The sequence below is a fragment of the Loxodonta africana genome, chromosome 25 (assembly GCF_030014295.1).
Source record: "Loxodonta africana isolate mLoxAfr1 chromosome 25, mLoxAfr1.hap2, whole genome shotgun sequence".
NCBI lineage: Eukaryota > Metazoa > Chordata > Mammalia > Proboscidea > Elephantidae > Loxodonta > Loxodonta africana.
This window is the reverse complement of record NC_087366.1, coordinates 16,055,903-16,081,788: the sequence shown is the minus strand read 5'-3', so window position 1 is coordinate 16,081,788 and position 25,886 is coordinate 16,055,903. Positions and strand designations below refer to the sequence as shown.

At 38.0% G+C, this 25,886-nt stretch overlaps 1 protein-coding gene across 1 annotated transcript in view; it reads left to right on the top strand.

Annotated features, from left to right (window-relative positions):
* Positions 1-25,886, top strand: part of HMCN1 (hemicentin 1) — a 551,217-nt gene that overhangs the window by 411,452 nt on the left and 113,879 nt on the right. The window contains exons 49-55 of the mRNA XM_064276506.1: positions 5,625-5,816; positions 8,543-8,716; positions 10,262-10,375; positions 11,154-11,299; positions 15,338-15,488; positions 20,278-20,472; positions 22,907-23,020. Of these exons, the coding sequence (XP_064132576.1) occupies positions 5,625-5,816; positions 8,543-8,716; positions 10,262-10,375; positions 11,154-11,299; positions 15,338-15,488; positions 20,278-20,472; positions 22,907-23,020 (1,086 nt within the window). The remainder of the gene's footprint in view (positions 1-5,624; positions 5,817-8,542; positions 8,717-10,261; positions 10,376-11,153; positions 11,300-15,337; positions 15,489-20,277; positions 20,473-22,906; positions 23,021-25,886) is intronic.

Here is a 25,886-nt window from a genome sequence, read left to right as displayed (position 1 = left end):
CAATACAATTACTCTTTTTAATTATCTTACTAAAATTATCATCTTAATTCATCATCTTGATAAAAATGCATTCTCCATTATTTTTTAAATAACTTATTATGTGAGGTTCATATAACATAAAATTAATCATTTTTAAGTGGACAATTAAGTGACATTTAGTACATTCACAGGGTTGTGCAAGTACCATATCTGTGTAGCTCGAGAACATTTCCGTCACTCCACAGTAAACTGCTCACCAATGAAGCATTCTCCTGACCTCCAGCCCCTGGCAACCACTAATCTGCATTCTGTCTCTATGGGTTTATTATTCTAGATATTTCATATAAATGAAATCACATAATGTGTGGTCTTTTGTGGTTGGCTTCTTTCACTCGGCATGGCATTTTGGTGGTTCATCCACACTGTAGCATGTATCAGTACTTCATTTCTTTTGAATGTGAAATAATATTCCATTTTATGAATATATCACAATTGATACATCCAGTCATTTGTGCTATTTCTGCATTTTAGCTATGTAAATAATGCTGCTATGAACATGTGTGTGCGTATACTTGTTTGAGTGCATGTTTTCAATTATTTTGGGTATATACATAGGTCTAATAGAGTTGCAGGCTTATTTTGTAATTCTATGCTTAACCTTTTCGGGAAACTGCCTAATTGTTTTACACGGTAGCTAAACCATTTTGAATTCCCACCAGCAATACCCAAAGGTTCCAATTTATACACATCCTAGCCAACACTCCACCACGCATCTGTCAGTTTGTCATAGTATGGTGGCTTGCGTGTTGTGATACTGGAAGCTTTGCCACAGGTATTTCAAATACCAGCAAGGTCACCCCTAGTGGGCAGGTTTCAGCTGAGCTTCCAGACTAAGACAGTCTAGGAAGAAGGATCTGGCAGCCTACTTCTGAAAAACTTGGCCAGTAGAAACCTTATGAATAACAGCAGAACATCGCCAGATATAGCCCCTCCGGTCAGAAGGCACTCAAAAGACAACTGGGGAAGAGCTGCCTCCTGAAAGTAGAGTCGACCTTAATGATGTGGATGGAGTCAAGCTTTTGGAACCTTCATTTGCTGATGTGGCACAACTCAGAATGAGAATAAGCAGCTACAAACAACCATTAATAATAAGAGTGTGGAATGTACAAAGTATGAATCTAGGAAAATTGGAAATCATCAAAAATAAAATGGGATGCATAAAAATTGATATCCTAGGCATTAGTGAGCTGAAATGAACTGGTATTGGCCATTTTGAATTGGACAATCTTATGTCTACTATTCTGGTAATGACAAATTTAAGAGGAATGGCATTGCATTGATCATCAAAAAAAATATTTCAAGATCTATCCTGAAGTACAACACTGTCAGTGATAGGATAATATCCATATGCCTACAAGAACAACCAGTTAATACTATTTTTCATATTTATGTACCAACCACTAAGGCCAAAGATGAAGTAATTGAAGATTTTTACCAATTTCTGAAATTGACCAAACATGCAATCAAGATACATTGATAATTACTGGTTGTGATGGATTGAATTATGTCCCCCCAAAAGTGTGTGTATGAACTTGGTTAGGCCATGATTCCCAGTATTGTGTGGTTGTCCTCCATTTTGTGATTGTAATTTTATATAGAGAAGATTAGGGTGGGATTGTAACACCACCCTTACTCAGGTCACCTCCCTGATCCAAGGTAAAGGAAGTTTCCCTGGGGTGTAGCCTGTACCATCTTTTATCTCTCAAGAGATTAAAGGAAAGGGAATCAAGCAGAGAGTTGGGGACCTCATACCACCAAGAAAGCAGCACCAGGAGCAGAGCACATTCTTTGGTCTGGGGTCCCTGTGCCTGACAAGCTCCTCAACCAGGGGAAGATTGAGGGCAAGGACCTTCTTCCAGAACCAACAGAGACAGAAAGCCTTCCCCTGCAGCTGAGGCCTTGAATGTGGGATTTTAGTCTACTTACTGTGAGGAAATAAATTTGTTAAAGCCATCCACTTGTGGTATTTCTGTTAGGGCAACACTAGATACCTAAGACACTGGTGATTGGAATGTGAAAGTTAGAAACAAAGAAGAGGAATTAGTAGTTAGAAAACATGGCTTTGGTGATAGTTACAACGCTGGAGAGTGCATGATATAATTTTGCAAGAGCAGCGACCTTTTCTCTACAAATACCTTTGTTCTACAACACAGTGACTATACAGGTGGACCTCACCAGATGGAATACACAGGAATCAAATTGACTGCATCTCTGGAAGGAAACAATGGAAAAGCTCAATATCATCAGTCACAACAAGGCCAGGGGCCGACTGCAGAACAGACCATCAATTGTTCATATGCAAGTTCAAGTTGAAGCTGAGGAAAATTAGAACAAGTCTACAGAGCCAAAGTATGACCTTAAGTATATCCCACCTGAATTTAGAAACCATCTCAAGGATAGATTTGATGCATTGGACACTAATAACTGAAGACCAGATGAGTTGTGGCATGACATCAAGGACATCATACATGAAGAAAGAAAAAGGTCATTAAAAAGACAAGAAAGAAAGAAAAGATCAAAGTGGATGTCAGAAGAGACTTTGAAACTTCTTTTGAATGTAGAGTAACTAAAGCAAATGGAAGAAATGATGAAGTAAGAGACCTGAACAGAAGATTTCAAGGAGCAGATTGAGAAGACAAAGTAAAATATTGTAATGAAATATACAAAGTGCTGGAGTTAGAAAACTAAAAGGGAAGAACACACATGGCGTTTCTCAAGCTGAACAAACTGAAGAAAAAATTCAAGCCTCGAGTTGCAATATTGAAGGATTCTGTGGGCAAAATATTGAATGATGCAAGAAGCATCAGAAGTGGATGGAAGGAATACACAATGTCACTGTACAAAAAAGAATTAGTCGATGTTCAACCACTTCAGGAGGTAGCATATTATCAAGAACCAATGGTATTGAAGAAGTCCAAGCTACACTGGAGGCATTGGTGAAAAACAAGGCTCCAGGAATGAGAGAATACCAACTAAGATGTTTCACCAAATGGGCGCAGTGCTGGGGGTGCTCTCTTGTCTATGCTAAGAAATTTGGAGGATGGCTGCGTAGCCAACTGACTGGAAGAGATCCATATTTGTGCCTATTCCAAAGAAAGGTGATCCAATAGAATGCAGAACTTACCAAACAATATCATTAATATAGTTTTGCTGACGATCATTCAAAAGTGGTTTTAGCAGTATATCGACAGGGAACTGCCAGAAATTCAAGCCAGATGCATAAGAAGAGACGGACATCGTTGCTGACATCAGATCGACCTTGGCTAAAAGCAGAGAATACCAGAAAGATGTCTACCTGTGTTTTACTAACTGTGCAAAGGCATTTGACTGCATGGATCATAACAAATTTTGGATATCACGGAGAAGAATGGGAATTCCAAAACATTTTGCTGTGCTCATGTGGAACCTGTACACAGACCATGAGGCAGTCATTTGAACAAAGCAAGGGGATACTGCATGGTTTAAAATCAAGAAAGGTGTGCATCAGGGTTATATACTTTCACCATAGTTACTCAGTCTGTATACCGAGAAAATAATTGAAGAAACTGGACTGTGTGAAGAAGAATGTGGCATCAGTATTGGTAGAACACTCATTAATGGCCTGAGATATGCGGAAGACACAACCTTGCTTGCTGAAAGCAAAGAGGACTTGAAGCACTTACTGATGAAGATCAAAGAATACAGCCTTCAGTATGGATTACACCTCAACATAAAGAAAACAAATATCCTCACAACTGGGAACCCCAGAAGACATGGCCCCTGAACTAAAACCCTTCCTGAAGCCAACTCTTCAGACAAAGAATAGATTGAACTATAAGATAAAGTGATACTCGTGAAGAGTGTGCTTCTCAGTTCAAGTAGATACACAAGACTAAATGGGCAGCTCCTGTCCGGAGGCAAGATGAGAAGGCAGAAAGGGATAGGAGCTGGTTGAATGGACACAGAAAATCCAGGGTGAAAAGGAAGATAGCAACTAGGGTCACAACAATGTGTGTATCAATTTTTGTATCAGGAACTAAGTTGAGCTGTAAACTTTAGCCTAATGCACAATTAAAAAAAAAAAAATCCTCACAACTGGACCAATAAACAACATTATGATAAATGGAAAAAATTGATGCTGTCAAGGATTTCATTTTACTTGGATCCACAATCAATGCCCATGGAAGCAGCAGTCAGGACATCAAGCAATGTATTGCATTGGGCAAATCTGCTTCAAGAGACCTCTTTAAAGTGTTAAAAAGCAAAGATGTCTCTTTGAGGACTAAGGTGTGCCTGACCCAAGCCATGATATTATCAGTCGCCTCATATGTGTGAGAAAGCTGGACGAACAATGAATAAGGAAGACAAGAAGAACTGATGCATTTGAATTATGGTGTCGGCAAAGAATATTGAATATACTGTGGGCTGCCAAAAGAATGGACAAATCTGTCTTGGAAGAAATACAGCCAGAGTGCTCCTTAGAAGCAAGGATGGCAAGACTTTGCCTCACCTTCTTTGGACATGTTATCAGAAGAGACCAGTCGCTGGAGAAGCACATCGTGCTTGGTAAAATAGAGGGTCAGCAAAAAAGAGGAAGACCTTCGAAGAGATGGATTGATGCAGTGGCTGCAGCAATAGGGTCAGGCATAACAATGATAATGAGGATGGCACAGGACGGCGCAGTGTTTCATTCTGTTGTGCATAGAGTCTCTATGAGTCGGCACTGACTTCACGGCACCTAAACAACAACATTTTCTCTCTCAACCATAATCTCTTGCCCCAGGTGGCTCTGGGTTTTTCATTTGCCTTACTGTTTTTTGAAAAATGCTTGCCACTTGTCAGCCCAGAGTAAATTCTGAGTTAGGTGAAACAGAGACAAGTACCTTGCTTCAGTCCTTCATGTAGTTTCTAGACAGGTGAGATCAGACAAAAAAATAATTTGTAAATAAGATCTCTGAAGCCAGGGGCCAAGGCACCACACTGAGAACACAGGCTGCAGTCTTCAAGGCTACAGTCTTCAACACTGCCACCAAGCTGGGGAGGGAGGTGGGGTAAAGGCAAGTGAAAATGCCACAAAGCTTTTCTACATTTTTAAGTTGCCTTTTTCTTGATTCAGCTGTAAACCTTTGACTATTTTCCATGGTTCTGATAAAGATGATTTTGACAGTTTCTCCTTGTTTCTTTGATGCTTCTGTGGAAGGACTAGAGTCTAGAACTGCTCACCACCATTTTGTTGATGTCACCCCCTTTCCACTAAAGAAAAGAAAAGTACCATTTTTATAAAATATTTAATTATAATAGTCTAAGGTATGGCAAAATTCAGTTAAGTACAAAAACTAATTTAGAATCTTTTAACTCTTAGACCAAAAATAATTCCTATTTGATAGTCATTAGTAATATATGTATACTTTTTAAAAATTGTAGCATAGTCATTATTATTATAAAATAGGCTGTTTGCAAATTTATTTTTAAAATGAGTGTTACTACATTGTTTCAGAAGTAGGATATTTAAAAAACGCAAGTGAAAATACCCCCTTTCATTGTTCATAAGTTGTAGAAGTAATTATTAGCCAGTGCTCAGAAATAATTTTTTTTTTTTTTAACAGGGAGCCCAGTACCAGAAATAACATGGCACAGAGATGGGCAGCTCTTCCAAGGAGATGAGAGCCACCACATCATGCCTGGTGGCCGTTTTCTTCAAATCACCAATGCCCAAGTATTACACACAGGGAGATATACGTGTTTGGCTTCTAACACAGCTGGTGACAAGAGCAAAAGTTTCAGTCTTAATGTGTTTGGTAGGTTTAAGCTTTGCCACAAAGTCTTGAAGAATCACACCTAACTATAGCCTATGTTTTCTTCTTTTCTTCCTCTATGTACTTAATATTTCTACTGTTGTATTTCATTACGTGAGAAGGACCAGCATTGTGTACACTTGCTGTTTTTCTTTCGCTTGCTAATTAATTCACTCATAAATTAATTTGTTACATGTGGAACACTTACTATGCTCCAGGCACTGCATTTTGTGCTAGGAGCACAAGGTAGACATTGAACACGCAGTAGGAAAAGGTTAAAAGAGTGCACTGGGTAATAAGGAGAATAAGCCTATTGATACATTTAGCTCTTGCATAATCAAAGTTATGATTGCAGTTAAAATAGATTCTTCATTTTCATTGCAGTTCATGTTTTGAAATTTAGAATGTACCAACAAAATTATTTATTTGATTACTAATCTGAAAATACTTTTCATCCTACTAAAATCAGCTAACCTATATCTGACTACCCATTATTTTTTGTAGTTATTGGCTAAACTATATGGAAATACACAGAAATTTCCATGCTCAGAAACCTCCCATATAGAGCATAGCCATTGGGTAGCTTATAGTCTAACTGAGAAGATATGTATATGTATATATATGTGCAAGAAATGTTAAATCATAGTGCATAGTATTAGGTAAAGTGTAAGTAAGTGCAAAATTAATGATATAGATAGATAATAATTGTATAAGGCTATAAACTCCTCACAGGCAGAACCCCTGTTTGTCTTGTATGGGATTTAGTCCTAGCATCTACCACACAGTACCAAATAACAGAATATATTGAATGACAGTTCTATGAATGACAGTTCACAATCCAGTTTCTTCCAAACATGCCTGTGATACCTAGTCAATGTATGAAAGGCAAATGCCTCTCCTTTCCTCTCTTGAAATTCATTGCTTCCCTTAGAGCTTTAAGTTTTCTCCTGCCACATTCCTCCCACCACTGACTCATCTCTCAGTAGTAACCCATCTCCAAATCCTGTCTCCTCTCCTATGCTCTCTGGAAACCTGATTTAAAACCCCCTCCAACTCCTCTGTAATGGAAATGTAGCTCTTCCTAGAGACATCAGTTCACCAGAAACCCTCTTCAGGTGAGACCACTCATTCTTTATTCCCAGGGATCCCAAGTCATGCCATCTGACTACCCCCACTACTATCCTCCATGCTTATTTACCTACTTCCTGTCATTTGTTGAAGAATTAGGAATCTAAATAAAAGCCTTCTGTTCTACCAATTTCACAGTTATTCAAGTGTGAGCTTTTACAACTGTCAGTCCACCCAGCCATAAACTGAATGCCTTTACTCCTCCTTTTCCCAGAGGTTAAGGCATCCTTCTTGTTCACAGTTACTGCTTGCAATCATGCCCTAGATCCTGTGTCTTTCTACCTTCTTTGATATGTTATCTATTCCACCATCTGTCTTATCTACAGTCTCACCTTCTACTGTCTCCATCACGTTGTATTGTAACCATTCCCTGCCCCACTGAAAGATGACTTCAGCCTATACCATTCTTGACACTGCTCTGGCACGGACTACTGTACTTATAGATTTAATGACTATTTTTTAAGTCCTTATCTTAATGTTTTTGACACTATTGATCACTTTCTCCTTGACTGTGCTCTTTTCCTGGTTATCCTTATACACCTTTGATTGCTCATTTTCTCTTTCTTTTACGGACTCTTAGTTGGTCCAGCATTTAAACACTGCAACATCTCCAAGTATTTTGCTCTTATTCCACTGCTCATTTTACTTTATATACTCTCTCCAGGTAATAACTGTCATTCCCGTAGGTTTAATTATCATTTTCTATAGACTGGTAACTTTGAAAATCCAGATCTTTCTCCCAAGGCCAAGAGTCCCATGTGCAATTGCTTGTTGGACATTTCACCCTGAAATTCTCATGGACACTTAAAATTTAAGATATTCAGAATTGAACAAACCATCTTCCTCTTCTAATGAGAAAATCTTCTGAAATTTCTGTTTCTGTTGCTTCACTGCAGTTTAAATAGATTTCCAAGCCAAAAAAAAAAAAAGGCCTAGTAGTTATCGTGGACTTGTCTGTCTCCCTTATTCTTCTCACTCTTTAAATTCTATCAAGTTCTGCCAATTGACTTCCTAAATATTTCTGTAATTACTCCCTCTTCTTTATGGTTCCCTCAGTGTTCTACTCCAGTCCCTCGTTATCTCTTGTGAAACAAATGTACCGTCTCTAACTGATATCCTTCCAATCTGACCCTTTCAAATCCATCCTTTATATATTCCCTGTTTGCCTCTCACTATTTACCTCTCCTCTGCTCAATACCCTCCTTCTTTGACTAGTCTCCCTTCTTTCACTAACTAACTACCACTAATCCTTTAAGGCTCACTTTGCATGTCTCCTGTAAGAGGCCTTCTCTGATGAGAGCTCTCACACTGCCTATCTCAAATCCAATTGAATGTCATGTCTCCATCCCTGAAACAAAGTTCCCATGATTGACTTTACTGCATCGTGTTAGGATTCCTTGTTTTTGTGCCTGTATCCTCCATTACCCTGTGAGCTTTTTGAGGGATCTCACTGCTTTTGTGTAAAATAAGAACAAAAACCAATTGTTTTCCTATGTCTGTGAGAGAATGGAATTGCACAAATAGGTACAATGGAAGTTTAGAAATGTGTAAACGGAAATTTCTGACTACATTTCTTTAATCACTTTTTGAATCTGTTTTAGTATCTCCTACAATTGCTGGTGTAGATAATGATGGCAGCCCTGAAGATGTCACTGTTACTCTTAACAACCCCACTTCTTTGGTCTGTGAAGCTTATTCATATCCTCCAGCTACCATCACTTGGTTTAAAGATGGAACTCCTTTAGAATCTAACCAAAATATTAGAATTCTTCCAGGTAATTAGCTTACTTCGGATTTTTAAGGTTTATTTCTCCATCTATTATTATAGAAAAGCAGAAGCATTAGTTATTTTTTACAAAAGTGCCTATTGCTGTTGGTTGTATAATATTCTATTGATGTAAATTTTTAATTATTTGTATATATCTTGTAATCTAAGATACCTAAAATTACTACCTAAATAAAAAGGTACCTTAATTACCTTCTTGTTTATTTATTTATTTTTATTTACCTAAATAAAAACCCATGGCCATCCGGTCGATTTCAAATCATCATGACCCTTTAGGGCACGGTAGAACTGCCTTATAGGGTTTCTGAGACTGTAAATCTTTATGGAAGTAGACTGGCAAATCTTTCTCCTGCAGAGCAGAGTGGCCGGTGGGTTCAAACTGCCAAGCTTTGGGTTTGCAGCTGAGTGCTTAACCACTGCACCACCAATGCAGCATATTTTTATGCAAATAATGCATTTCCTTCTATGTTCACCAAAACATAATTAATTTCTAAAGTACATTAACATGTAGAGTGACAAAAAGGGTAGAAGTTCATTTTTTGTTGAATTGAATCTTAAAGGAGAATTAGTATCTAGATAAAGAGTTTGTTTATTCCTCTTTAAGACCTGGCACTATGGAAATAGAATTAAGAAGTATGATCACTGGCTTTAAGAAACACAGTCTTATATGGAGGAGAGAGAATATGTGTGAAAAGTTAATTAGCAACACAAATCTGTGAATATTCATGGGACACGAATAATCATGGAGTAAGATAAATGGGGTTAGGGACACATTTTATAAGAATTTGAAAGAAGAAACTGCGACTGACCATGGGCCCAAGTGGTTAGGAAAAGCTTTGTTGCAGAGCCAGAACTTGAACCAAACTTTAAACACAGTTATAGAATTTAGCTGGTTGGAGGTAAGTTAGCAGAGGTTTCAGATCCAGCAGGGTCACTAGTATGGGAAAAGTACAATGAGAAAATGACCTAACCATATGGAGGGGGTACCCCTCACCCCCCACTTTAGGGGAGACGTTGTGTGTGTGGGCAGCGGGTGTTAGCAGACAAGGCCAGGAGGGAACGCTGGAGTCATGCTGTGAATGTCTGTATTAAAGAACTTTGACTTTATACTTTAGTTAATTGGAAACCATGGAAGATTTTTGAGGAAGAAACTCGCATAGTAAAAACTGTTTTAGAAGATTAATCTCTACTAATCAGCCAATAAATGAGAGGAGAGAGAGGATTAAGGCAGAGGACCTGTTTATGAAGACCATGAAGTAGGGGTCTTGACTAGAGTAGTGTACAGAGGCCCATTGGGAGGGACCGAATGGGCATGAGAGTCATTACGACAGAAGAGCACTGAGGACTTAGTGACTGCCATCATGTGCCATGCAGTTCCCATCTGTATTGTAGTTTGTCTCCTGTCAAATGTCTATCACAGAATGGGCTTATATAAAAAGAAATATGCCAATAACAAGAACTAAAACTGGTAATTTGAGCATACACTGCTGCCACTGTGATTTCAGAGAGGCTTTGATGTTCTCTGGCTTTTCAGGAGGCAGGACTCTGCAGATCCTAAATGCACAGGAAGACAATGCTGGAAGATACTCTTGTGTAGCTACTAATGAGGCTGGGGAAATGATAAAGCACTATGAAGTGAAGGTCTACAGTAAGTTCTCAAAAAGCACCATGTTTTCATATCTTCACCAATTGTTCTCACTTCTTCAATCCTGTTTTTGATTATAGGTTCATAATTATTTGTACTCACATTAAAGACTTGTTTATGCAGCTTACTTCATTAAGGATGGAAGTTGAATTAAACATTGTGCCCATGACCCCAATTGCTTAAAGATGCGAGAAGCTCGCTCAGTTTGCTCAGAGACTTTTTGTTGAAGAACTTGTCATTGGCACTTACTTAAGTTACTGTTTTTCCTTCTGAATTACCCTCTGGGCTGAGTTATAGTTTTTTTCATCCATGAAACAGTGTTTAAATGTATATGCTTTAGAGAACAGTCCCAAGGTGAGTTCATCAGTGACTTGGGGCTGTTTCAATGTAAATTAACCTATAAACAACAGGTAACAATAGGTCCTAAGTTTCAGGATTTTTCCCTACTATAAAGATTGATTTTTGTTCTTTGCTCAGTCTCTTTGATGACCAGTAGCATGCACTTTATCGGTTATGCTAGACTGTGTCCGTGGACTTGGAAAAAAATATAACTGCTCCCTGAAGGATTTACTCCTCATCGGCAGTACTCTTTTCCTTCACACTTTGTATCTGAATGCTGCTGTTTTATAAGATGCTAACTTAGGTCCTTCATGAAAGAGGAGCATAGGAAATGCCTCCTTTATTTCCTTATTTTCTTATGTGATTCTCAATACAATTTGCATGGTATTCCACCTATTAAAAAAAACCAGTGTTTAACTTTTTAATGTTCATTTTTATGCAGTTCCTCCCCTAATCAATAAAAGTGACCTCTTGGGGCCAGGTCTTTCCCCTAAAGAAGTGAAAATAAAAGTAAACAACACCTTGACCTTGGAGTGTGAAGCTTATGCGATTCCTTCTGCCTCTCTCAGCTGGTACAAGGATGGACAGGCCAGTCACAATTTTTTTTTTTTCTTTTGCTGATGGTTTTTTGAAGATTAAAATGATCAATTAAAAAAAATAAATAAACAAGGCTTAAGTGACTCAAAGAATTAATGTGGTCTTTAAAACCCTGAACCATGCTCAGCAATTTTATTATTATTCCATCACTGGAAGTTTGCAGGATTGTTTTTGTGTATATTCACAGTTGTCTGTGATAACCTGGCCACCTTCTAGCTGGAGGTGTTAGGGGACATGTCTCTGTTCCCTGGTTTTATCAGATAAGTAAGTAAATTTTGTAGATAGGAAACACAGAGTCAGTGCTAACCCAGATTAGAATGATAAGCATAGCATGGGTATTAATAAGTTTATTCAGAACTTTCTCTAAACATCTTTAACTCTTTTATTAAAATAAGTAACATTTTTAATATCCCAAGATGTAGGAAAAAAAGCCAAAAGACATGATTATGTGTCCATTACAATTAACTAGGAAAAATCAGAAACTCTCAATAAAAGGGCGATCTTTCACAGTTCTATTGCCTGACTTTCAGACCACACGCCCTTATTTCTCATTCAACCAGTTTTGTTCCATGCATGTTTTAGAGACATATGTCCTAGTTTTTCAGGCAAAAATAGATTTTTTAAACTGCTGTTAACACTGTACTTAATACAGATGTGAAATAGCTAACTGTTGTTTGTCCTGCTTTACACAGAATCAACCAAATGGTCAGTTAAATTCCACATATGGAATTTTAGGTCTTAGTCATGATTTGAGATGCAGGGAAGATACGACTTATTTTTCTCAGATCCTAGATGGATTTGGCAATGTTGGCAGCTAGGAAAAAAAAAAAAGTCTCTTATAAAATAAGCAAGTTTCATCTGGAAGCCATTGCCAAAGGAAAAATATGGAACTCCCACCATGTTCTGTTTACAGCTTCTTTTCTGACTACAGGCACACTTCATAGTACCATACCAATTTTGTATGAGTTTATTGGGAAACAGATAATTTCTTTCTCCTTTCAAATTGTAGTAGTATTTTAGTTTTAATTTTCCCTAAAGCTATTTCATTCCTTTTAGTTACTACATGGAGCTCTGGTGGTACAGTGGTTAAGTGTTCAGCTGCTACCCAAAAGGTTGGCAGTTCGAATCCACTAGCTGCTCCTTGGAAACCCTATGGGGTGGTTCTACTCTGTCCTATAGGGCCGCTATGAGTAGGAACCATCTCGACGGCAATGGGTTTGGGTTTTTTTAGTTGTTGTATGCACACGTAAGCACAAACACATACACGTAAAGACTGGATAAAGACTGAAATTACACTAGCAATGAAGCAACTTGGTTTTTTGTTGTTTTTCATAATAAATGTTTAAATTACAGTTTCAAATTCACACTATAGAATTGATCTAATAAAGATGCTTTAGGTAAACTGTTAAATCTTTCTGGGTTTGGGTTGGTCATCTAGAATGTGTACAAAGAAATTCTGATTTTTGTTTATTTTTCATATCCCTTCTGTTATTTCACTCTGTGGATAAGCAATATTACTTGAGCAAAGCAGAGAAAAACCTCCAAAGATATTGGCAGCATTGGCCATAAAAAGTTTGATAGAATCTTTCAGTTTTATTTATTCATGCTCTGAAGTTTTTCTTTTGGCACAGAAAATTTAAATTATGATATATTTTTAATTGATATAGTGATAATAATGATCCATTCAGTCCCAAAGTATTATTGAGCACCTACTATTTACCAGACACTGTTTTAGGTCCTGAGATACAGCCATAAAGGAAACAGAAAAAAAATCCCTGCCCATATATAGTTTGTATGCTGGTTGGGGGAGACAAAAATTAAACAAGCAAACCAGTAAAACATATCATATGTCAGATGGGATAAGTGTATGGAGAAAATTCAATGAGAGAGAGGATAAAACCAAAACCCATTACCATCGAGTCAATTCTGCCTCATAGCCACCCTATAGGACAGAAGAGAACTGCCCTATAGGGTTTCTAAGGAGTGGCTGGTGGATTTGAACTGTAGAGCTTTTGGTTAGGAGCTGAGCTCTTAACCACTGTGCCACCAGTTGTTCTTTATTCTGAGTATAATGGGAAGCCACTGAAAAAATTTGAGGATAAGGGTAACATGGTCTGATTTAAGGTCTAAAAGGATTACATTGGCTTCTATGTTGGAGGGCAGAATGAAGTCCAGCTATGAAGCTATTGTAATGGCCCAGGGAAGAGATGTTGGTTCCTTCAACCAAGGTGGTAGCAGGATTTGATAAATTTAAGTGTAAAATGTGAGGAGAAGAGATGAGTCAAAGATGAGCCCAAGATTTTGGATGAGATCACTAGGAAAGTGAGTTTAAATAGAAAGAGACGAGATTCAAGAATTAAGCCTTAGAGCACTGCTACATTGAAAGGTTGGAGATTAGGGAGTGGCATGTACCTAAGGACAAGGGGGAAAAAAAAAGTATCTCAAAGTTAGAGACAAGATGTGTCAAATGTCAATGACAGATCAGGTAAAGACAGCATTGGCCAATAAATTTAGCAAAATGGAGTTCATTGGTGACCTTGAAAAAGTCATTCTGGTAAAGTAGAGAAGGTGAAAGCCTGACTGATGCAGAGTCAAGAAAAGTTGGAAAGAAAGAAATTTCGCACAGAAAGCATGTAAAACTCATTTGGCTGTAAAGGGGAGTAAAAAATTATGGCTGACAACTGGAGGTGAGTTGCAATCAAGACAGTTTTTTTTTGTTTTTGTTTTTTTGCCGTTGCTTAAAACTGAAACACCCATTGCTGTCAAGTTGATTCCAACTCATAGTGACCCTGTAGGACAGAGTAGAACTGCCCTGTAGGGTTTCCAAGGAGCAGCTGGTGGATTCAAACTCCTGACCTTTATACCGTTTTCTACATAGATAGAAATGGTCCAGTGGAAAACAATAAATTGATGATAATATAGATAAGAGAGGATACAGTGCTGGAGGGATGTCCTTGAGTAGACCAGAGAATAATTAGAATGGGCAGTAAGCTTTAACCAGGGCTAGGGTTTTGCCAGGGGAGTACAATAAAGGGAAAGGGGGTAAAGGTCTGAGAAGTTAAACAAGGATGATTATAATGATTGACTTTTCTCTGGATAAGGAGGGAATAGAGGCCATGAGGACTATAAGAGGCTGTGAAAAGGTTGCAAAGGTCATGGATTGTGGGTCATCTCACAGAGTCCAAAAATTGATGGAGTTGGAACGCTAAAGGGAGTGAGTTAGAAAGTTAGGAAGTGATGGTCAGAGAATAAGAGCCTGAAATTGAGATTATGAAGACAATTATTGGTAATAATAAGATCTAGAGTATGATTCTCACATTGGGTGACTGAAAAAGGGAGGGACAGAAAATTAGAGAGGAGGTCAAGAAGCTGAGCACACACAACATTGGAAGACTGTAGGTACTGGAATCACCAAGAATTATGAAAAAAAGATCATTAGAAGGAATAACAGTGAATCAGGAGCTAAAATCTTGAAGGAATGAAGGAGAATGAACTATTCTATTAAGTGTAGGTAATATTATCAATAAAATGTCGTATCATATCTCTAGGTTAAAATTTTTCATTTATGAGGCGAAGATGTTTCTGAATGAGCATGGATGGTTTTTCAGTGAAATCAGGTTATGTTAATACCCTCAATTGTTCATAAAAATTTCTAGTATTTTCTACAAAATTGTCATAAAAGACTTTTTTTTTTTAATTCAATATGGGATCAGCTGAAAATATTTTTCCTGCATAAATAAGTGTATAAAGTTCCTAAGAATATATTTTTATCATAGAAAATGTATAAATACAATACCACAAATACCTGGTACAATTTTCAATAAATAAAACTTTATCAGGTACAATTTTTAATAAATAAAAATGAGATTACTCCAAAGCAATTGGTTTAATCAAATTAAATTATTATCTTGAATATTCTACATTGTTTTATTTCTATGTTTTTTAAGAGTCATAAAAAATATCAGCTGCATGATCTCTTGAAAGGTTTATTAGAGTGTGTATGCTAACATTATTATGATTGAATCACAGCCCCTTAAATCAGATGATCACATTAATATTGCTGCACATGGACACACACTTCAAATAAAAGAGGCTCAAATATCAGACACTGGCCGATATACTTGTGTAGCATCTAACATTGCAGGTGAAGATGAACTGGATTTTGATGTAAATATACAAGGTAATACTAACATGTTTATTGTAAATAATTTAAGTTCTAAGCTATGGAAAGAGATTTGAGTTGGCTTATTTTAGTTTTTTTTTTTTTCCTGTTGACAATAATATAAATTCTGTACTGGAAATTTGGACTCAGGAAATTAAGAATGAAGAAAATCATCCTATTATTCAGGATTAACCTTTTTTTAATTATGTTAACGTGTTTCCTTTTGGTATTTTCAAATGTATACTTAATTTTACAAAATTGGGATCACATAATACATGCTTCTTGGTCGCATTAGCTTTCCTCTAATAATGTATCAGGATGATTTCTTCATACCATTGAGCATGGAAGGCAGGAAAACCATAAAAGATTTGGAGTAGTCAGAGTTGGCATTAAATGATGATTTACACTCTTAAAAAGTTATGTGATTTGGGTATGTGACCTAAATATTTTTAGACTGTTTCCTCGCTTTTAAAATAATGCTTTGTAGAATTGAGGTGAATACTAACTGATACAAAGTACGTAAAGCTCTTAGAAAATGCTTAAGATATAAAACCTGCTGTTATTTCTGTAAGTATTTTTATTCTTGAGGTCAATATGGAATATTACTTTTAATAATTATTCCTGTTTCACCAGTTGAATATCCACATATTTAACCAGATGCCATTGTTGAATGTCTGGGTTGTTTTTTAGTTTTCACTACTTATTAATAATGCTTCACTATTAACTATAAACATCTTTGTACATAAAACTTTTGCACATCTTTGTTTTTTTCCGGAGTTAAAAATTTTACTTCTAATTTTTAAAAAATTTATTATAGTAAAATACATATATCATAAAAATGTCATTTTAACTATTTTCAAGTGTACATTTCAGTGGCATTAATTGCATTTGCAATGCTGTGCAACCATCACTACTATCTTTTTCCAAAATTTTTCGTTACCCCAAACAGAAACTAGGTATACGTTAAGTAATAACTGTCCTTTACCCCTCTGCCCTGGTAACTTCTAAGCTTTCTGTCTTTATGAATTTGCTTAGTTGAGATATTTGGTATAAGTGGAATCATATAATATTTGTCCCTTTATGTCTGGTGTATTGCTTTGTGGAACCCTGGTGGTGCAATGGTGAAGAGCATGGCTGCTAACCAAAAGGTTGGCAGTTCAAATCCACCAGCCACTCCTTGGAAACCCTATGGAGCAGTTCTACTCTGTCCTAAAGGGTGCTATGCATCAAAATTGACTCAATGGCAACATGTTTACAAATTATTTCACTTAACGTTATGTTTTCAAGGTTCATCCAAGGTTGTAGCTTGTATCAGAACTTCATTCCTTTTTATGGCTGAATAATATCCGTTGTGTTTATGTACCCCATATTGTTCATCCATTCATTTGTTGGTGGACACTTGGATTGGTTCCACATTTTGGCTATCGTGAATAATGCTGCAGTGGACATTGGTGTACAAGTATCTGTTTGAGTCTCTGTTTTCATTTTGTGGGCTTACAGCTAGGAGTCGAATTACTGAGTCAGATGATAATTCTATGTTTACTCTTTTTGAGGAATTGCCAAATTATTTTCCACAGCAGCTGCGCCATTTTGCATTCCTACTGGCAGTACAGATGTGTTCCAGTTTCTCCACATCCTCTCCAGCACTTGTTATTTTCTTTCTCTCTCTTTTTTTTTTTTAATGTTCATCCTAGTGGGTGTGAAGAATTATCTCATTGTGGTTTTGATTTTTATTTCCCTAATGACTAGTCATGTTAAGCATCTTTTCATATGATTTTTGGCCATTCGTATATCTTTTTTGGAGAAATGTCCACTCAGGTTCATTCTCCATATTTTAATTAGGTTGTTTATCTTTTTGTTCTTGAGTTGTGAGTTCTTTGTATATTCTGGATTCAAGACCCTTGCCAAATATATGATTTACAGATATTTCCTCCTATTTTGTAGATTGTCTTTTCAGTTTCTTGGTAATGTCTTTTTTTTTTAATTTTGATGAAGCCCAATTTATTTTTTCTTTTGTTGCTCATGCTTTTAGTTCCATATCTAAGAATTCATTGCCAAATCCAAGTTCATAAAGGTTTCTCTCTGTTTTCTTCTAAGAGTTTTATGGTTTTAACTGTTAATTAGGTCATTGATCCATCTTGAGTTAATATTTGTACAGTAAAACCTGTGAGAGTCGGAAATCGACAGGATTGCTTTGCTTTTCTGGGTCTCACAAATTTTTCACCTTTTTTTAAGGGGTTTCTGTTGTTCATTTTAGTGGAAAATATTTGAGTTTTCCTTCTCTGACAAGTCCTAGATTTTGCAGATTTTACTGTATATGTTGTGAGGTAGGGATCCAACTTCATTCTTTTGCTTTTTTTTTCTTTCTTTTTTTATTATTACTGCTGAAAGCTGTAGTAGTCTGTTGGTTTAGTGCCTATTTTTGTAAAGACTTTTTCTTTTTCATTTCCAGTCGCTGAAGTCTCTGTTCCATTGACTTGTGATCAACAGGTGTTTTAACGAAGATTTGCTTGAACACCAGGAGCTAAAACAAAACAAACACACACACAAAAGAAACACCTCTCCCAGTCTCTATAGATTGGGTTTGTTCTGAGACTCTCCAGGGCTTAGCTGAGCTTACACTGAGCCTAGAGAAATCAGCTTGAGGTAAAAGTTTAGAGTTTTCCCGGTCTTTTTTGAGCATACATCTTATCCTAGGTGTGATGTGACTTTCCAGATGTCCCCATATACATGGGTGCTTTTGAATGTCCAAATTTCCCGTAGAAATTTCTTTCCCTGGCTTTCCTTCCCAGGCCTTAGGCAGTCTATTGTATGTCTCAACCATTTTCTTTTGCCCCAAGTGGATATAGTATTTTTCAGCAACACCTGCTACTTTTCCACCTGAATAAGCTCCAAGGTAGGTCAAACAGGAACGAACTCCTTGCTTTAGTACGCTCAAGACAGGTAAGAACAGACAAACAATATAATTTGTAATAAGGTTTACTCTGCTCCCTCCAGAATCAGGAACCAAGGTCTCACACCAGAAATGTAGAGGGGGCCACTGAGCCAGGGAAGAGGTATAGTACAGGCTAGTAAAAATGCCACAAAGCTTTCCTACCTTTTCAAGTTCCTTTTTTTTTTTTTTTTCTTGATTCAGTGTTCACTTGGTTGTTGTAAACCTTTGATTATTTTCCATAGTTCCAACGAAGTATCTGCTTATTTTTCATTGTTTCTGTGGGGGGACAGGAACTTGGAACTACCTACTCCACCATCCTGCTGATGTCATTGATCTGAACATCTTTAATTTTTTAAAAATTTATTGTGCTTTAAGTGAAATTTTACAAATCAAGCCATTACCTCCTACAAAAAGTTATACACACCTTGCTATGTACTCCTAGCTGCTCTCCCCCTAATGAGACAGCACATTCCTCCTCTTCACCCTGTATTCCCTGTGTCCATTCAACCAGTTCCTGTCCCCCTCTGGCTTCTCATCTCACCTGCAGACAGTCTCATGTGTCTCCTTGAGCCAAGAAGCTCACTCCTCACCAGTATCATTTTCAGTCTTATAGTGCAGTCCAATCCTAGTCTGAAGAGTTGGTTTCAAGAATGGTTCTAGTCTTGGGCTAACAAAGGGTCCAGGGACCATGACCTCCAAGATCCCTCTATTCTCAGTCATACCATTAAGTCTGGTCTTTTTATGAGAATTTGAGATCTGCATCCTACTGTTGTCCTGCTCTATCAGGGATTCTCTGTTGTATTTCCTGTCAGGGCAGGGATCGGTGGTAGCCAGGCACCATCTAGTCTTCTGGTCTCAGGCTGATGGAATCTTTGGTTTATGTGGCCTTTTCTGTCTCTTGGGCTCATCTTTACCATTTGTCTTTGGTGTTCTTCATTCTCCTTTGTTCCAGGTGGGATATTAGATGGCTGCTTGCTAGCATTTAAGACTCCAGACACCTTTCACCAAAATGGGATGCAGAAAGTTTTCTTAATACATTTTGTTATGCCAGTTGACCTAGATGTCCCCCAAAACCGTGGTCCCCAAACCCCCATCCCTGCTACTCTGGCCTTCGAAGCATTCGGCTGTATTCAGGAAACTTCTTTGCTTTTGATTTAGTCCAGTTGTGCTGACTTTTCCTGTATTGTGCACATCTTTAATTTTTTTATAACAAGATTCTAATAGTGGAAATGTTATACACTTTTTAAATGCTTTTGATGTCCAGACAAATCACCTTCTAGAAGATTCATACTTGTTCCCCCCAAAAATTATGAGAATGCTTTATTATTTTTATTAATAGGTTTGGGAATCCAGATTACATACCTTTGTTAGCTTTCTGAATAAGGCACAAAATTGGGAAACACTATGAATTGAGCCCCTATTGTTTTAGTAGTTACTCAAAATGAGTTTTTCATATTATTGTCATATTCATGAGCCATGCTTATAAAAGAAAGGCCTTGTGCATGGAGTCGCCATGAGTGCGAGGCCAATGTGATGGCAGCTAGCAACGACAACAGCTTTGAGGGTGGACTCCTTTACCCTCTAGGCACTGCAGCCCTTTCACAGGGAGAGCAAAGCCATAAGCACGGCCTTCTAAGCCCCATATTTCTTTTTCTTCCACAGGAGAACCAGCTCCGACTTCTAGTTTCTACTTTTATTGGTTAAATGACTCAAGGCTAGGGCTGGTAGGTGTATAAGCACTTGAAAATATTTTCACATTATCTAATTTTTTATTTTTACAAATCAATCTTGTGAAATACAGCCAGGACCTGTGTTTACTGGATAGACACTGGCATTCACACATGACCATGATTTAATGTTTTTCCTCCATAGTTCCTCCAAGTTTTCAAAAACTCTGGGAAATAGGAAACATGCTTGATACCGGCCGGAGTGGTGAAGCCAAAGATGTGATCATCAACAATCCCATTTCTCTTTACTGTGAGACAAATGCCTCTCCTCCTCCTACGCTGACATGGTACAAAGATGGACATCCTCTGACCTTGAGTGATAGAGTATTGATTTTACCAGGTAAGGATTTGTATGAGCAGGATAAAAATCTGATTTGGCCAAGTGTGTTTCTTTTAATTTACTACCCAAAAAAACCCAGTGACGCAGAGTCAATTCCAACTCATAGTGACCCTATAGGACAGAGTAGAACTGCCCCACAGAGTTTCCAAGGAGTGCCTGGCAGATTCGAACTGCCGACCATTTGGAATTTACTAGACAAATTAAATTGATGAGCTTCCTGAACATGTAATCTCTCACACAGGCTGCCAAATGGTACTGGTATCCATGTAGCTTAGGTTGAGAATTAGAAAATAGAATAGACCACCGTAGTTAACTTTTGCAGTTAACTATAGGATCACTCCATCAACTTCAGGAAGTCCTTTGTTAGAGTCACTGGTGCAGTGGTCAAGGGTACAGGTGTGTGATCAGTTCTCTCCTATGGTTCGGTCTCAGCCCTGATTCATCCTGAATGTGACTCAGTTGCTTGATCTCAGGCCAGTTACTTCATCTTTTTAAGCCTCTACTTCCTCTTCTTAAAAATGAGGGTAATTATCATAAAACCTATCCAATAGGGTTATTGAGAGTATTCTATGAGACTATGGATGTAAAGCACTTGGCACAAAGTCTGGCATTCAGAAAGTGCTCAATTAGGAAAAAAAAAAAAAACTTTGGCTTTCTTGTGCCTTCAAGTGTCTAATAGTGCAATGTGACAATCAGTTTTGTGTCTATAATTATTAATGACAGATTCTAAAATATGTTTTCAAATAGTTACTACTCAGTTCATTAAATGCATTTATTCTAAATAAATAGTAAAGATACCACTAAATAAATAAATATCACTTTCAAATATTTCAGTTACAATGTTATATACTGATAATAAAGGAGCTGTTTAAATTGTTACGGAATAACGGAATAGTCAAACATTAGAATACCCACAGTTTGTCAAAACACATCAAATTAAGGTCAGTGGTTTCTACCATGTGTAAATTTTACCGCAATTAAATAAAATAATACCTTGAAAAAAAATTTTAAGTGAAAGGAGTCTACAGAGAAATGACAACTAAATGTAATATGTGATTCTGAATTGGATCTGAGTCTGGGGAAAATTATTGTAGCAATAATGAATGTGAATATGGAGTATTAATATTGTATATTTGTATTGATTTTAAATATCCTGATTTTGATCATTATTCTGTTGTTATGAGATCCTTGTCCTTAAATACAACATTTATGGGTATTTAAGGGTAAAGGGGTACTATGTCTCCAACTTACCTCAACTGACTCAGAAAAAAAAATATATGTATATATATGGAATATATGTATATGGAAGAACGGCTCCTTTAAGGGAAAAGAAAGGTGAATTTACTAGCAGCAGGAGCAAATAGATGCTTCCATTAAAAGAGGATGGGCTAAAGAAGCGACAGTGGAAATATTTAGGAAATAAAAAACACCCAAACCCGTTGTCGTGAAGTCAATTCCGACTCACAGCAACCCTATAGGACAGGGTAGAACTGCCTCATAGGGTTTTCAAGGGGCAGTTGGTGGGTTCTAACGGCAGACCTTTTGGTTAGCAGCCGAGCTCCTAAACACTGCACCACCAGGCTCCATATAGGAAATAGTATGAGAGATGTCATAAGAGCAAGTGGTCATATACATACATATATTTGTGTGTATATATATGTCCGTAGTTCCATAAGGTTATAATACAGCTCAGAAATCTCCATCAGAGAACAGGATATAGGAGAGGTATTTTGCTAAGTACTGTAGATCTGATCTGTCTCTCGCTAGCTCTCCAGGTTGGGAGTCTTCCCCAGCCCTGGGGTGGTAGGGTGAGGGGTGGTCCCAGTGCCCATTCTCAGCTGCCTGTCCAACTGCACTCACCTCAGACGGACTCTGTGAAGCCGCTGCCCTACTCAGCTCCTGGGTGCCCTACATGTCATGTCGGGACCTGAGGCTGCAGCTCCTCCCTTGGTGGCAGCTGCCTAGCAGTCTGGGCTTTGGAGGTGGTGGGAGGAGGAGCAGGAAAGGCGATGGGGTAGGAGGCAGAGGAGGGGTGGGTGGGGCTGGAAAAGTTTAAAGCCCATTTGGGTGGGTGGGGAAGGCATGGAGGGAGGAAGGAGGGGAAAGGAGCTGGCACTGGGGTGGGCTGGGAGGCAGCCGGCTGGACTCCGAGTGGGGCGAACACCAGGCATGGCTCTTCGACGCTGGGCAGCAACCACACAGCATCCGCGGTGTTGGAGCTGAAGTTTTTGGCAGTCCTTCGACAGCAATGGTGGTGCAGATCCTGGGCCAGTCCGGTGACCTCCTTATTGTGCCTCTTTCTTGTATATAAAGTGGCGATTGCACAGCGCCCAAATCGCATGGAAGTCATCAGACCTGAAGAATTATATTTCTGCTTATGACCTGTGTTTATTCTAAGATTTAGAGAAGTAAACATCCTGGAATATATTTTCAGGAGGGCGAGTTTTGCAGATTCCTCGGGCTAAAGTAGAAGATGCTGGAAGATATACATGTGTGGCTGTGAACGAGGCTGGAGAAGATTCCCTTCAGTATGACGTCCGTGTACTCTGTGAGCTTATTTTCTGTTGTTTATTATGCATTCCTTCACTGAAACATATTTATGAGGAACTAATGTTTGCAAGATGTTGCACTAAGCAATTTAGAGACTACAGAGATCATCAGAAACTGATAGTTCCTCCAAAGAGTTAATTGTCTTGTATATAATGACAGTATATTAGTCAGGACTTCATGCATATCAAATGAGACAGTGGCTTAAGCCCCTCCCCCCAAGAAAGAGAGAAAACTCATTAACTCATGAACCTGTAAAGTCCCATGGCTGACTTCTATGGTCAAAAGAAGTCAACCAATGTTTACTTTTCTCTTTCACTTGAGTTTGCATTTCTGTCTTAGCTTTTCCCTCAGGTGTGGATTCCCTTGGGTGGCAAGTTGGCCCGTAGCAGTTTTAGGCTTATATCCTCAAATGAAAACTTTTCTTTCCCAGTATTTACAGTTGAATCCCTAGAACTGAATTACCATAAGTTTAATTGGCCAAGCATGAGTCATGTATCATCCCTGAATCAATTACAGTGGCCAAAGGGTTGCAGTGTTCTGACTGATGAAGCCTAGTTTGTGTGCCCACTGTTGTGAATGCCTGCACTGAAAGTGGAAGAAGTATTCCTTCAACGGAAAAGAGAGGTGATGTTACTAGCAGCAGAAGCAAATAGATGCTTCCTTTAAAAGAACTAAAGCTAAAGAAGTGGTCATGGGTGCGTATAGGAAGTAATCAGGATGGAAGATTTCACAGAGGAAGTGATTACATAATATGAAGCATTATATTTTCTGAGTATAAGATGGCACTAAGATTTTTATCGCAGGCAATTAAGACGGTGGTGGCAATATTAATAAAAATAAAAGACTTTGGAAAAAGACCAGATTTGGGAAGGGAGAAAGTGAATTTTGTTTTGGACGTACTGAATTTGACATGGTACGAGGATACTTTTGTGAAATGTTGAATGGGCATTTGGAAATATGGAACTACACCGGAGGAAATAGAACTGGACTTAGAATATACATTCGAGAGTCATCTATAAACAAGTGATATTCAAAGCCATGAGATTCCCAACAGAAAGTGTTATAGAAATAATAGGAGAAGGTCAAAAGAAGATCACTGTGGGATCGTTTACAAGTAGGAGAAAGGAAAAGAAAAATGGAGTCAAAGGAGGAAACATCTGAGGAGTTAATGAAAACTAATAAACTAAGAGTAAAATGTTACAACCACTATGGAAAACAGTGTGTACTCCTTAAAAAGTGAGAAATAGAAATACCATATGATCTGGCAATCCCACTTCTAGAAATATATCTTAGAGAAATAAGAGCTGTAACACAAATACACATATGCACACCTATGTGCATTGCAGCATTATTCACAATAGGAAAAAGATGAAAACAACCTAAATGCCCATCAACAATGAATGGATAAACAAACTGTGATACATACACCCAATGGAATACTAAACAAAGATAAAGAACAATGATGAATCTGTGAAATATCTCACAACATGGAAGAATCTGGAGGGCATTATGCTGAGTGAAATAGATCAATTACAAAAGCACAAATATTGTATAAGACTACTATTATACAAAGTCAAGAAAAGGCTTACACACAGAAATAAACATTCTCTGATGGTTACCAGGGATGGGAGGGAGAGAGTAGACATGAGTTAACTGTGGTGAAGGGAAAGGCAATACACTATATGTGGGAAGTCAGTTCAAACATAATCAAGATAAGGGAAGACACTGAGAGGTACGCAAGAGTAAAAGGCAAAGACTATACTATAACATACACAATCCTGCAACAACAGTAATAATGAACAATAATTTATGAGTGGATACATAGGTAGATATGTATGCAGAATAGATGGGAGAGAGTGTATGGGAGTACACCCATGTGGATATATAGGTATGACTGTGGACATTTCTATATATATTTGTATGTGCCTCCTGTATATTTATATACAACAGAACACACAGGAGCCATAGCCATGGAAACTTTCTAGATATAACGAACCACCTCATGGGACTGAGTTACTGGGCTTGAAGGCTAGGGACCGTAGTCTTAGGAGACATCCAGGTCAATTGGCATAACATAGTTCATAAAAACAATTGTTCTACATCCTATTTAGGTGAGTAGTGACAGGAGTCTTAAAAGCTTTCAAACGGCCATCTAAGATACATCTATTAGTCTCTTTCCATCCAGATCAAAGGAGAGTGAAGAACACCAAAGACTTAAGGAAGCAATTAGTCCAAAGGACTAATGGGCCACAGAAACCACAGCCTCTGCTAGTCTGAGTCCAGAAGAACTAGATAGTAGGTGGCTGGCTACCACTACTGACCACTCTGACCAGGATCACAATAGAAGGTCCTGGTTACAGTGGAAAAAAAATGTAGAACAAAATTTAAATTCACAAAAAAGGCCAGACTTACTGGTCTGAGAGAGACTAGAGAAACCCTCGAGACTATGGCCCTTAGACACCTTTCTAACGTGGAACTAAAGCCACTCCCAGAGATCACCTTTCAACTGAATTTTAGACAGGCCTATAAATAAACAACATCTGTGAGGAAATGTTCCTTAGAACAGTCATCTGTGTGAGACCAAAAGGGCAACATCAGCCCAAAAGCAAAGAGGAGAAGGCAGGAAGGGGCAGGAAAACAGAACAAGTGGAAATGAGGAACTTGGGGTGGTAGTGGGGGGAGTGATGACACACTGCCGGAATTGGAACCAGTGTCATGAAACAGTTTGTGTATAAATTGTTGAATGAGAAACTAATTTGCTCTGTAAACCTTCACCTAAAGCAGCTGGAGAAGCAGGTCAGGGCAGAGAGCTGTCATACAGGCCTCTACATACCAGTTGCTGAACCAATAGTGTACTTCATAGT